The following is a 14,426-nucleotide window of genomic DNA, read 5'->3' on the forward strand; positions in this document are numbered from 1 at the left end:
AAAACAAAACAAAACAACAATAAAAACCCCAATACCCTAACCACTTATAATTTTTAGCATTTTTCTGAGAGATCTTTTGGGGACAATAAAAGGGACATGTCCAATCTCATTTCAGAATAAAATTTCATCTTTAAAATTTTAGATTGCTTGCTTGCAGGTATAAGTAAATATTGTGGGGAAACGATTCCTTTTAGAGGATTACTTTTTTTGATTTTGGTTTTAGTAATATAGGCCTTGCCTGTAAAGAACAAAAGATGGTTTTTAAATACTGTTTGTGGAATGTGTTTAAAGGATTGATTCTAGAACCTTTGTATATTTGATAGTATTTCTAACTTTCATTTCTTTACTGTTTGCAGTTAATGTTCGTGTTCTGCTATGCAATCATTTATATGCACGTTTCTTTAATTTTTTAGATTTTCCTGGGTGTATAGTTTAAACAACAAAAAGTCTATTTAAAACTGTAGCAGTAGTTTGCAGTTCTAGCAAAGAGGAAAGTTGTGGGGTTAAACTTTGTACTTTCTTTCTTATAGAAGCTTCTAAAAAGGTATTTTTATATGTTCTTTTTAACAAATATTGTGTACAACCTTTAAAACATCAATGTTTGGATCAAAACAAGACCCAGCTTATTTTCTGCTTGCTGTAAATTAAGCAAACATGCTATAATAAAAACAAAATGAAGGGAAAAAAATAAAAAAATAAACAAACATTCAAAAAAATTAAAAAAAAGAAACTAGTAACATTGAAAATGTTTATGATAAAAAAATACAAAAATTCCAACCACAGGGGCACCTGCCTGGCTCAGTCAGAAGAGCATGTGATTCTTGATCTTGGGGTCAGGAGTTAGAGCCCCATTTTGGGTGGAGAGATTACTTAAATGAAAATAAGAAAACGTAAAAAAAAAATTCAATTACAACTTTACATAGTGCTATAATACAAGGAAATATCTTGTGTTTTTGTTTTCCTTCTTTATAACCCTTGATCCTTCCCAATTTAGGGGGCTAGGATGTGGCAACCATGGCTCTTGGAGAATTGTAATCATGGAAACGGAGAATAGAGACATCAGATTCTTCTCTTTTAAACCTGGCTGCACATGTAAAACAAAATATTTGGAATAATATGCAGACTAAATAAAAAATTTCCAGGCAGACTAGGGGGAAGAAAGTCAAAAGAGAACTAAGGGACTCTGCTCAATGACATTTACATAAATGATACAACCTGACTTTGGAGTTCAGTAAACCCCAGGAGGATTTTTTTTTTAAAGGGGCAGGGGGAACTAAGGGAATACCCTTGAGAAGGAGCCTCAGTCTTGCCCTCACCTCCCCTTAAGAGCTTATCCAGAGCTGAGGGAATCCCCCCTCAACACCCATGACAGGTTTAGGGATCTAGGGAAAGAAAAGACCTGTGCTCTTGCCCAAGCATTAGTGCAAGGCTCTAGAGCAGCAGTTACCTAGTGGAGATAAAGGTTAAAGATTGGCAAGAGGGCCACAGGCTTCCTGAATATGGGTTAAGGTGCAGGAACAAATGTGAGAAGGGCCAGCAAGTGGAACACAGTGTGGATTCATAACTAGAGACTGACAGATAACAGCTATCTCACTGAGTACTTCATGATGGGGGGAAGGTCATACCTGAGGATTAGCTGGTATATTCGTATCCTAGGGCAGCCATAACAAAATACCACAAAATCACATGGCTTAAAACAACAGAAGTTTAGGGGTCGGTTAAGTGTATGACTCTTGATTTCAGCTCAGGTCATGATCTCACGTTCATGAGATCAAGCCCCACACTGGGCTCCACATTGGCTGTACTGAGCCTGCTTGGGATTCTCTCTCTCTTTCTCTGTCCCTCCCTCACTCCACATACACACACACTCTCTCTCAAAAATAAACTAACTAACCAACTAAAATAAAAAATAAATAAATAAATAAATAAAAGCTTATTCTCTTACAGTTCTGGAGGTTAGAATTCCAAAGTCAAGATGCTGGAAGGACCATGCTCCCCCTGAAGGCTCTAGGCAAGAATCCAACCTGGCGGTTGCTGGCAATCCTTGATGCCCTATGGCCTGTGGCAGCATTGCTCCAATCTTCCCCTTTGCTGCCAAATGATCTGTGAGTATATCTGTTCTTATTTCCTCATATGGCCTTCTTTTTGTTTGTTTGTTTGTTTATTGTTTTGTTTTTTATTTAAAAAATTTTTTCTAAGTGTTTACTTATTTTGAAGGAGAGAGAGAGTCAGAGTACAAGCAGGGGAGGAGCAGAGAGAGAGAGAGACACACAGAATCCGAAGAAGTCTCCAGGCTCCAAGCTGTCAGCACAGAGCCCGATGCAGGGCTTGAACTCACGAACTATGAAATCGTGACCTAAGCCAAAGTCGGATGCTTAACCAACTGAGCCACCCTGGCACCCCTCCTCATATGGACTTCTTATAAGGACACCAGTCAACAAATTTGAGACCCACTCTACTCTAACATGATCTTAACTAATAACATCTGCAAAGACCCTATTTCCAGATAAGGTCACATTATGAGGTTCTGGATGAACATAGATTTGAGGAGGACACTATTCAAACCAGTACAGCTGGGATGAAGGTCTAGAGAAGGCATTGGCCGTCACACCCTTCACCAGAAAGCATCCTGAATTGAATGACTGGGTTTGCCTAGAGTTAATCAAGATTACACTTTTTAGGGGCGCCTGGGTGGCTCAGTCGGTTGGGCGTCCGACTTCGGCTCAGGTCACGATCTCGCGGTCCGTGAGTTCGAGCCCCGCGTCGGGCTCTGGGCTGATGGCTCAGAGCCTGGAGCCTGCTTCCGATTCTGTCTCCCTCTCTCTCTCTGACCCTCCCCCGTTCATGCTCTGTCTCTCTCTGTCTCAAAAATAAATAAACGTTAAAAAAAAATTAAAAAAAAAAGATTACGCTTTTTACTATTAAAGGAAATGGGTCATATAAATATAGGTTGGGTCAAATTATGGAAAAACTAAGGGAATTAAATGCAGTACAAATCTGTAAGTGGCTTGAAAATATTGCTCCTGCTACATATGTAAAATGTGTATATAAAACAAGAAAGTTATGATAGGGTAGTGGGAAGATTGGTGGATCTTTCTGTAATGAATGTCAGAATGTTGTGTTCAAATTGACGCTTGTGAATTGTGACAAATGATGCTTATTGTCGCATGGATAGTGCTACCAGGCGAGGCTTTGGGCATGCCCCTCTGGGAAAGGTTTTTGTTGTTATCTTTATCATCATCACCACCATTCATAAATAGAATTAATAAACGGAATGCTTAATGTGCACCACGTGTTGTTAAGCACTTTAAATGCATTATATATTTCATTTATTCATTTCAGTGATGTCACTGAAGACATTTTACAGATGAGAGAAATAAAACTTAGAAAAGCCTGGGAGTAAGGAGTATCTCCTTCGTAAGGAGAGGAGCCAGGATGTGATCCCAGGTATGTCTGATTCTGGGAGTGCACGCTTTTACCTGTGAATACCAGAGGAAAAGTACCACTGCCTGAAGATCATGGAGTGTTAGACACAGAAGGACTCTTAGGCTGGTCTCTGAGAAGGCCCAGTGTGGAAAACTCTCAGGATCTCTAAAACATAAGGCTAGACCCAGACAAGGACTTGACTGCCTCAGACGGGCATGGCTCCAGGAGGCAGCCCAGATTTCCCTAGGAAGCGTTCTCACTTGGCCTTGCCATCCCAGCTTTCACTCACACTTACTGCCCCCTGCCCATTATGCCAGAACCCGACTTTTTAAATGCAAGGATGAATTTGTATCAACGCCGCCATGTTAACACAGACTACTTACTCAGATGTTGTGTGCTAGACAACTTGCCTTTTCCTGATGAGTTCCTAGAGTGCCGGATGGTGACAAGCTGGCTAGGCTTTGTCAAGCACATACACAAGGTTGGCAAGACCCCCGCCTGACTGAGTTAGCCAGTAGAGATACAACGGGCCACTTCAGATTCGGATAGTTTAATACTTACTTACACAACAAAAGGAAGAACACATTAAGGTGCCAGCTGCCAGTGGTCCTTGTCCCACAAATCAAAATGGAGAATACTCAAACAGAAGGGGTAAGATGACTGCAGGGTAAGTTGTGGCATACCCAGCTGCTGAGAAGCCAATTCTAGACTGCAGCTAAGTGGTTCTCATATTCTGCAGCAATATTCTGAGTGGGTGGGGCAGAGAGCCCACATCTCAACAGAACCTGGGAAATGAGAAGCTGCCAGGGGAGATTGGCTTGAGATCCTTATAAGCCTCCCATCCTCTCCTGTTCTGGGAAGATCACAAAGCATTCTGCTAAGACTCAGATAAGCTTTGATTCAAAGACTGCCCGTGAGGCCTGTGTGAGGCAACATGTGAGGTTGCCAGGGTGCAGGGTGGAGATGTTCCCTTACAGCTTCCTCTGGTTTGAGGCTTGTTAAGCTTGCCATAGAGAAAGTGAGATTGAAAACCAAGAAATCTGAATTCAAGCCTAGATCAATCCATAATTAGTCAAATGACTTAAGCAGGTACTTAACCTCTCCAGAGCTTGCTTTTTAAAATCCATAAAATTATATATTGTTTTGTTTGCTTGCTTTTGGGGAGGTCTTTTTCCTCTTCTTAGAGTGTAAACCACACAAAGGGATCTTGTCTACTTTATTCACTATTGTAGCCCCAGTGCTTAGAACAGTGACAGGCACATGGCAGCGATTCAACAAACACTTGGTTGAATGAAATGAACTGCAAGATATTTCATTGTGTTTTGTTAGTATGTGCATGTGCATTCAAAGCCTTAAAACCTACTTTCAGGTCATTTGCAGAAAATTCACAGAGGAGTCCCAGTGAAAATGCCTGTACCTTTCTGTTAGGGGAGCTCAACTGAAAAAAAAGCCCGAGGGAAGACTCATTTAAAGTGAAAGTGAGTAATTACAATGAGGAATGGAATCTTGGCACCCAAATGGATCTTTTATTAGTGCTATTATAATAAATCCTAATGATCCACACCTCTGACACATGGTCCCTTGAGTAATAGAAGAGAGGGGAGGCCAGCTTTTCCACTGTTTTGTTATACACCTTCCACTTTCCCAGTCATCTCCCCAGCCTCCCTTTTTCTCTTTCTTTTTCTCAGCCAATGCATGGTGTGAAATAGGAAGAGACTACAGGTTAACAGACCTGCCTCTGGTTGTGATTACAGCAAGTTGGTCACCTCCCTGCCGGAGCCAGTTTCTTCCTCTGTAAGTGTTATTGTGACACATACGGTTTTCCTTAATTACAACTACATAATGTGTTCTCTCTCTCCTACAGATCAAGAAACCATGGCTCAAAGAGATCGACTGACCTGCTAAAGATCACTAATTAGTACCAGAGCCAAGCTTTCTGACTCCAAGTTCAGGTTTCTCTCCACCACAACAGTGGGCCGCTCAGAAGTTCACTAAGGCCTTGGTCCCTCCCCTCTGTCATCTTCAAGAAGGGGCAGGGATTTTTACTGGCTTGCTCCCTGCTCTGATCTCAGCGTCTACAAACTCTGCCTGGTACATAGCAGGCACTCAATATATACTTGTTGAATGAAAAAAAAAAAAAAAAAGATGGATGAGCAGACACGCGCCACAATGCGTCCTGCGACTTCAAGCAAGTCGCCACCCGTTTCTGGATTTCATCTCTGTCCCCCACCGCAGCGGTGTCCGTTCCGCGCCGCGTTCGTTCCTCCGGCCACTAGACTGCACTGTGGCAAGGGACCCCACCCAGCAGGGAGCGGCGCCCTTCTTGGCCCCGCCGAGCCTTCGCTGGTCGGAGGGCGGGTCGCGACGAACCGGAAGTTCCGAGGCGCCAGCGCCGCCGCCGCCGCTGCCGCTGCCGCCTTTAAGTGCCGCGTTCGCCGCCTGGGTTGCCACCGGCGCCGTCGCCGAGGAAGCCGCTGCAGCCGGGTCGGGAGTGGAGGCGGCGCGGCATGAAGCGGCGCAGGCCCGCTCAGTAGCACGCGTCGGGACGCTCCGGGCGGGGCCGGGGGGGAAGGTGCAGTATCCGCCCCCTCTCCTTCCCCTTCGCCCGCGAGGCCTGGGCCCCAGCCCGGCGGGCCCGCTCCGCCTTACGGAGGAACCGCCCGACGCGCTCTCCCGGTTAGCCCGCTGTGCGGTTTATCCGGCGCGCCGCCCTGCGCGGATCCGAGCCGGTGGCGGGGCCCCGCTTGCCGGAAGAGGAAGCCGAGGCTCTGAGATTCCGAGTCCACCAACGTTCACTGGGCGCCCCCTGAGCGCTGGGTGCTGGCCTCCCGGCTTCCACGTCCGTTATCCTAATTGAGCCTCGCTGGGGTTGGAAGCCGGGTAATGCCCGGGCTTACGGATGAGGAAACAGAAGCTCGCAGAGGCGAAGGGATCTGCCTAAAGTTCGACTGTGGCGGATCGGATTCGGACTGAGATTTTTCTGGTTTCCCAGCCGGTGTTCCTTCCTTTTTCCTGTCCCACTCTAGGTCGATTCCCTCCCTGCTTCACTGGCCCCCGCTCATTCTCTTTCACCCACCCGGGGCAGGATATATACATTCCTTTCCCGCTCCCCCACCTCTCCCTCTCACACGCTTTTCTCCTAAGACTTCTAAGACTTGGCATTCCCTCCCCTCCCCTCCCCCGCCCCCCCCCCCCCCCCCCGCATTCTCCTCAACATTCTCTGCTACACCTATCCTCTTCTTCCCCATTCACACCTTTCAAGATCTTTGCCCAGTCTGTGATAATCAACCTCTCCACTAGCTCTGGACCCAGAAAAGTGAAATGGCTAGGCTCAAGTGACGCGTGGGGTGTTCAACTGGACGACTGGTTGACTCTTGGATTGAAAATTAAGAATGACGTTTTAGTGGGTCCAAATTCAGGAGTCCGGAAGCCGTTCTCTAACCCAACATGCTCTTCTCTGAGTGAGGGGCTTAGTGCATGGGAACATGTCTTGACACCTTAGTCCATCGTTCGTATGCTAGCATAGCTTCACCCTTTTCCCTCCATTGCCACTGACCTTTTCTCACCGCATCTCCCCTTCACCTACTTGGTGAGCCCAGAATTAAAACTGATAACAAAGTAACAAGTGTCATCACAGCTCCTCCTTTCTTTTTCCTTTTACTAAGCGAAAATTTCAACAAGCTTAATGCTTCCTTTTAGGGAAAAGTTAGCTAATTCGATTGTTTTCAGACTATAGGTGGAAAGGAAAGGAGCAAAAGTGGAGTGCACTTTAAACGGATAGCACATTCTTCATCTTATGAAAAAAATTATTAAATGCAAGTTAGTTCCCTTTCCATGAAAATGGCCTGTTTTATAATTTTTACTGGTTATTCTACGGAGTCTGTCTCCACCCAGCTCAGTGTGTATTATAATGTAAAAAAAAGCAGGAACAGGAACAAGCACAGAGAAATAAATTTTATTAATCATCTGTCATTTTTGAGGATTTACAGTAGCCACTGAGTAACCTCACATTTGTATGCCTTTTATACTTTTGAAGGTCTTCCATAATTTGCCTTTTAATGTATATATACATGTCAGGATTTAGACTGTGTTTGGATATCCTTTTGAGTAAATTAGGCTGTACATTTCTGAGATTTTTAAAAAATTGTAATTATAATAATCTAAAATGTAGATAGAAAATAATTCAGGCATTATATATTACACCAAGAAGGTTATTTCTGTATCAGTTTTAAGTACTATTTGAGATTTGAGATTTAATCTTTTTGGCCACATATGCTCCGTTTTAATAATGATCAACAACAGCCTTGTATCTTATTTCATTATCCTGGTGAGCAGGATTGGATGGTGAGAAAAGGAAAGACTCCTGTGAGAAGAGAGCAAGATGAGCAGAGGGATCTATGCTTGAAGTTGAGTCACTTGAAAAAGATCTCTTTGAATGTGGAAGAGATCTGAGCAGATGAAAATACAATCAGGTAGGCATGAGGGAAGGTCCTTAAGTGAAGAGGTAGGGGGGCAGTGAAATATATGCACTGTGCTGAAAATGTATGCTGACTCTCTCTTCTAATTTTTGAAGTTAGAATCTTAGGAATGTATTTGAATATAAGATGTTATGGAAACCTGGAACTTAAGTCATTTAGTTACACACTTGTGTATATTACTAAAATTATATAGTATTAGATGTATCCTGGAAAATGCAGGATGTACATTTACTATAAGCACATAGAGTAGTAGAATGTCATTTGAACTGTGAAGTTTGTGTGTGTGTGTGTAGACAGAGACAGAAATAGTCCAGAGACCTAATACAACTTAGGAATAGCAGGTAATTTGCTATTAATAAGTGCGCGCTAACACAACTTTTACATAGGAGAGATGTCAAGTTAATGGTGACTCAGGAAGCTGGGCACTAAGCCTTGGGAAGTCTGCCCGCTGAACTTCCCTCTTCTGTTCCCTAGCCTTATTCTTGTGAGCAATGGTTTGAAGGTGAAGTTCCAAATTTAACAAATGGGGAGTTGAAAAAAATGAGCACGGTTTGTGTAGCTTCTCTCACTTGTCCTTCACTCTGTTAGGAATCGAACTAGATCCACTTACGTATTTGATAGAAAGTAGGCCTCCCATTGGCTTTTAGGTGGGGAGTCACCACTGTCATAAACTGCTCCTTACTATCTGTGTGCTAAGTAGCAGTTGAGCTAAATGACTTTTCTCTACCGAACTGTTTGGATTTTGGTCATTGGAGGTAAATGTCCTGTCCTAGTAGCATTGCAAGTTGGATACTTGATAAAACTCTTGAGTGGGTTTTTTGTCCACTTGTGCTACTGTTACATTGAAAATGGTAATACGTTTCGCTGTAGCATGAAAAAAAGACACACTGTTCTGGCCACACACTGTTCTGCCATAAAGCTTGCCTAGTGTAGTAATTCATAACCCACACCTGCTAACTAATTACTTTTTCTCTGTGGTTGGTAGTTACCACGAACTCTTGTTAACCTGGGAAGCTGAGCTTTAAAAAAGACATCGTATTAAATATACAATCATGTACTGATTGTTGCTTTAGAAGTAGTTAATAATTATGTGAAATCCGTTACATAAATGCAATCTATTTATCTCCCAAATCGAAAAGAGCAGGTTGCTCCAGAATTTTTATGTTGCTTCTTTTTGGTAGTTTCATGAATAATGCGTGGCAGAACATCACACAATGGCTTATGATAACACTTCTTGATATTTTCTCTGATACTTTGCTTGTGTTACATTTAAGTGTTGAAATAAAGGAAAATACATCCTCTTCTGAATTTGTAAAATGAAAAGAAACACCACTAGTAGATGAAATGTTAATATTGTTTTGGGGTTGAACTGGTAAATTGGGTTCCCACTTCAAATATCGATAGTACAAAAGTTAAATGCTTTTTGCATAAACTATTTCAACTAATTAAAGCCGCTTGAAAATAGTATCTTTTTCCTCTCTGAGAGTAAAAGTTGTATAATCTATAATCATAGTTACATAAATTCCTTATAGTCACCAAAAGTGATGGTAAGATAGTGATGTCTAGGCAAGAGCAGAAGACAAAGAAAAATGTACCAGCCAGTTAAGTCTTTTGTTGTTTGGAGTTCTATTTAAAAGGATACAGTATTTATATTTTCATGGGTAAGTGCCCTATTACATTACATTGTATTCTTACAATACATTGTTGACAGCAATTTTATCACTGTTCTAATTGGTCACAGTTATTTCTGTTAACTGAAGAAGTTCATGTTTATCAAATGTGTTACTTTTTTAAGTGCAAAAACACTTAGCTCCCTTAGCACATTTAGCTTCACTATTGACATGCTCTTGGATGGAACATAGCAGCCAACTGGCATATGGCCTGTTTCCTTCCAGTGTGGGAAAGAAAAAAGGAATTTTGGCAAGAGATATGTAAGGACAGCCTTTTATAAAAGGTCCTAAAGCGATTTATAGTCATAGTGAAATAGACATGACCTCAATTTTTTAAAAAAAATCTCATTTTTAAACTGAACCGAGAAGAGGGAGCTATTACTTTTGCTAGCTTTCATTGCAAATGTGCTGAAGACCATCTTTTTCTTGCCTTTTTTCGGGGGGGGGGGGGGAGCACTATCAAACTGTCATTCCGATTAATATAAAAGAAGGCAGGCCTGTGAACAACTAACTTCACGTGCCTTATTTTTCTAGGAAAATGCAACATGGCAGCAGCAATGGAAACAGAACAGCTGGGTGTTGAGATCTTTGAAACTGCAGAGTGTGAGGAGAATATTGAATCACAGGATCGTCCTAAATTGGAGCCCTTTTATGTTGAGCGATATTCCTGGAGTCAGCTTAAAAAGCTGCTTGCTGATACCAGAAAATATCATGGCTATATGATGGCTAAGGCACCACATGATTTTATGTTTGTGAAGAGGAATGATCCAGATGGGCCTCATTCAGACAGGATCTATTACCTCGGTAAGTATGAAGTCATAGTTTCTAGGGGAAATTCTTTCTTGATTCAAACTTACAAGCTAGATACAATTGGTGAACAAATAAATGAATCAGTAATGTTCCATTCAAGGGAAAAAAACGATTGGAAGAACTTCAGTTTTGGTGCTGTTGTCATTTCGGTTTGTCCCATTATTTTCACTTGCAGGTATGAAACCACGAGTTGATTGTGGCCTGCCTTTCAGAATCAAAGTTAAAGATGCCAGAAATTACTTCTTCCTAAAGCTAGTTCAAAATGCCTTTCCTTGGGAATGGTCAGATTAGGAACACAAACAGTAAAACCGCTCTCATCAGTTGCTACTTTCATTTTTTTTAAACCAAGACTGGATTTGGTGTCTTTTTTTCTGAGCCTGTTCACTCCAGATTTAAGATCCATCTAAATTAAATATATTATGCCACTGACTTACTTTTTTGTTTATTAACCTTTTAAAAATAAATTTATTCCTCTTCTTCAAGGTTATTTCATTCATATACATGCATATATTTTTAGAGCTATTCTCTGGATTAGTGCACATCAGTAATTATAGATGCATTTTTTTTTTTAACAACTCCAGAGTATTCCATTATATAATTGTGCCATATTTACTTAACCATGCCCCTAATAATGGGCATTTAGGTTTTTCTATTATACTGTTAGAAAAGATGATGCGATGAATATTTTCTGTGTTAGATCAATTTGTACATTTGTGAATTTTATTATGTATAGGACTGATTCCAGAGAGTGGGAATGTTGGGACAAGAGTTGTATGTATTCTGAATTTTGGTTGATATTGTCAAATTACCCTTCCTTCGAGGGTTTATATTCCTGTCAGCATTGTCTGAGAGTATCTGTTTCTACACACCTGTACCAGTAGTGGGTAATCAGATTTTTTTATCTTTTCTAGTCTGATTAGTGAACAGCCATCTCATTGTAGTTTTATAAATTACTATTTTTTTAAGTTGAAGTATAATTGACATATATATTAGTTTCAGGTGTATGGCATAAAGATTGGATATTTATATACAATATAAAAGGATCACCAAAATAAATGATCTAGATATTTTATAATGTCTAGATTTTAACTAGATATGTTTCACCTTACATAGTTAACAAAAATTTTTTTCAATGATTTTTTTTTATGATAACTTTTTTTTTTAGTTTATTTATTTATTTTGAGAGAGACAGAGTACCAGTAAGGGAGGGGCAGAGAGGGAGAGAGAGAATCCCAAGCAGAGCTCAAACTCATGAAGCTGAGATCATGACCTGAGCCCAAACCAAGAGTCAGACACTTAACCAAGTGAGCCACCCAGGTGCCCCACTTACCTACTTTTAAGATCTGTTCTCCTACCAACTTTAAAATATGCAATACAGTATTATGAATTATAGTCACCACTCTGTACCTTATATCCCTGTATCTCATTATAGTTTTAATTCCAGTTATAAGTGAGGTTGAGCATCTTTTTACATATTTAAGAGACCTTTATATACCCTTTTCTGTGACTGATTTATTTATAACATTTGTCTGTTTTTTTGTTGGACTGTGGGTGTTTCTTATTAAAACTTTTTTTTTTTTTTTTTTTTTTTTTTTTTTTTTTTTTTGTATAATGAGGGAATTAAACCATTGTAGTATTTTCCTCTGAGGTTTAATTTGTCTTTTGCCTTTAGTGCCTTTTGCCACATAGAAATTTGTGATTTTTTTTTTTTTTTTTTTTTTTTTTTTTGATAGTTAAATTTGTATTCTCTGTAGGCTTTGGCATCGTATCTACAAAGGCTCTCCCTGGGGCGCCTGAGTGGCTCAGTCATTTAAGCTTCCAACTTCGGCTCAGGTCATGATCTCACAGTTTGTGGGCTCAAGCCCCATGTCAGGCTGTGTGCTGACAGCTCAAAGCTTGGAGCCTGCTTTGGGTTCTGTGTCTCTCTCTCTCTCTGCCCTTCCCCACTTGTGCATGCGCTCTCTCTCTCTTTCAAAAATAAATAAACATAAAAAGAAAAAATTAGGCTCTCCCAACTCCAGGATTATGTCATTTAAAATCTGTATATATTTTGGACTTTCTGTTTTGTTCCATTGCTCCCTCAGATCGAGTGCAGCATAGTATTACTATTATTGTTATCATAGCTCTATATGTTTTCCTGTTTGGTAGCACTAGTCACCTTTCATCACTCTCTTTCATATTTGTTTTGGCTATTTTTGTTTGCTTGTTTTTCTATGAACACTTAAAAATAGCCTACATAGCTTTTTTTTCCTAATGCTGTTTAAACTCTTTTAGGATTGATGTTACATTTATAGGTGAAGTTAGGGAAAATTGACAGTCTTCAAAATTTTGAGCTCTTCAAGAAAGTTGTATGCCTTTTCATTTGTTCAAGTCTTTTATATTCATCTGAATTTAAAATATTTTTTTATATACATCCGTTGTTCTAAAAGTTTTAATATACTTTGAACACCCATAAGTGTGTTCTAGTGTGTCATCAGGAGAGAAACAATGGGAAAAGTTTGTTTTGTGCTTATATGGAACTGGTGTGTGTGTACCTAGAATGCCTTGGAAGTTTTTATTGGTCACATATGAAGCCAGGGGAGACGTGGAACAAGGCACAGTTTCAAGAGGTTCAGCTGAAATGATTATGGGGAATGGTTCTCATTTGAAAATAGATGAGAACCAAGTTTTTCATATTTGAGGGCTGAAGACTCAAATCTTTTTTTTTTTATGTTTATTTTTGAGAGAGAGAGACAGCATGAGTGGGGGAGGGGCAGAGAGAAAGGGAAACAAAAATCTGAAGCAGGCTCCAGCCTCTGAGCTGTCAGCACAGAGCCTGATGCAGGGCTTGAACTCAGAGACCACGAGATCATGACCTGAGCCGAAGTCGGACGCTTAACCGGCTGAGCCACCCAGGCGCCCCAGGGCTGAAGACTCTTAGAAGGAGAAGGCTTAAGGAGGATATGATCACGTTTTATAAAATTATGAATGGTATAGATAGGTGACTGCCATTCTGATAATTCTTTAACAAAGTAACTCTAGAATTACAGAATACATTTAAGACAGAGTCAAGTTCTAAAGTGAATGTCAGTTGATATCTTTTTATTCCAAAAGACAGTACAAATTAAGAAAGCTTAAGAACAGTTTAGGAAAATAAAGAAATAAAGGAAGACATGGATATTTGGGAGTTCATCCCCAGCCTTTGCAGGGGTTAGCATGGAAGTTACCATGCCCTTCCATAGACTACCTCCTCTGCCATTATCACAAACACTAGGCTAAGGGGGCGTCTGGATCGCTTGGTCGGTTAAGTGTCCTACTTCGGCTCAGGTCGTGATCTCACGGCTCTGCTTGTCGGTTCAAGCCTGGTGTTGGGCTCTGTGCTGACAGCTCAGAGCCTGAAGCCTGCCTCAAGTTCTGTGTCTCCTCTCTTTGTCCCTCCCCTGCTCATGCTCTGTGTCTGTCTTACATAAATAAACATTAAAAAAATAAATAAATAAAACAACACTAGGCTGAGGATCTGTTCTAGCTGAGAGTTCCTTGGTCTTCTTGTTGTGCTTTATTTTCTTCTTACTTCACTCTCCCCTAGATTTTTTGGAAATGATACCATTCTAGCACATTTTATGGTAGAAGGGATTTGTTTTTACTTTGAACTTTCTTTGGTTCACATCTTCATAATCATAATGTGTTTCTATTACTTCTCTTTTGTATGTAGCTCATTCCACACTGCTGTGATATTCCCATTCAGTTACTGCATGATTTCACAGAATAGACCTGACTTCTACTTAGTATAGACCTCTTTACTTCATCCTTCCCCAATAAAGAACAAAGAGATTTTTAGCAAATCAAATAGTAGATTTTTGTTTTGTTTTAATGAGTATACTTAGATCTGAAATGTATTACATTTCAGTAATGTAAATGTATTACTGACTATGGTTATAGGATATTTATAATAGGAAAAAGTAGTATTCAGTTAGATCTATGTATACTTATAAATAAGTATTTTTTAGGGGCACCTGGGTAGCTCAGTTGGTTAATTAAGTGTCCGACTTCGGTTCAGGTCATG

The 14,426-nt window shown here is 40.5% G+C and overlaps 1 protein-coding gene across 4 annotated transcripts in view; it reads left to right on the plus strand.

The window, feature by feature from the left end:
- The first annotated feature begins 5,801 nt into the window (after positions 1–5,801).
- DPP8 (dipeptidyl peptidase 8) overlaps positions 5,802–14,426 on the plus strand; it is a 66,819-nt gene continuing 58,194 nt past the window's right edge. For 2 of the 4 annotated variants that reach the window (XM_019441758.2, XM_019441761.2), the window contains exons 1-3: positions 5,802–5,998; positions 7,762–7,898; positions 10,109–10,378. In XM_019441758.2, coding sequence (XP_019297303.1) covers positions 7,862–7,898; positions 10,109–10,378 — 307 coding nt within the window. In that variant the 5' untranslated portion in view covers positions 5,802–5,998; positions 7,762–7,861. Of the gene's footprint in view, positions 5,999–6,083; positions 6,103–6,271; positions 7,899–10,108; positions 10,379–14,426 lie in introns of those variants that run through there. The other 2 variants (XM_019441760.2, XM_019441759.2) reach the window with 2 other exon arrangements.

The sequence above is a fragment of the Panthera pardus genome, unplaced genomic scaffold (assembly GCF_024362965.1).
Source record: "Panthera pardus isolate Hobbes unplaced genomic scaffold, ASM2436296v1 HiC_scaffold_24, whole genome shotgun sequence".
Lineage (NCBI taxonomy): Eukaryota > Metazoa > Chordata > Mammalia > Carnivora > Felidae > Panthera > Panthera pardus.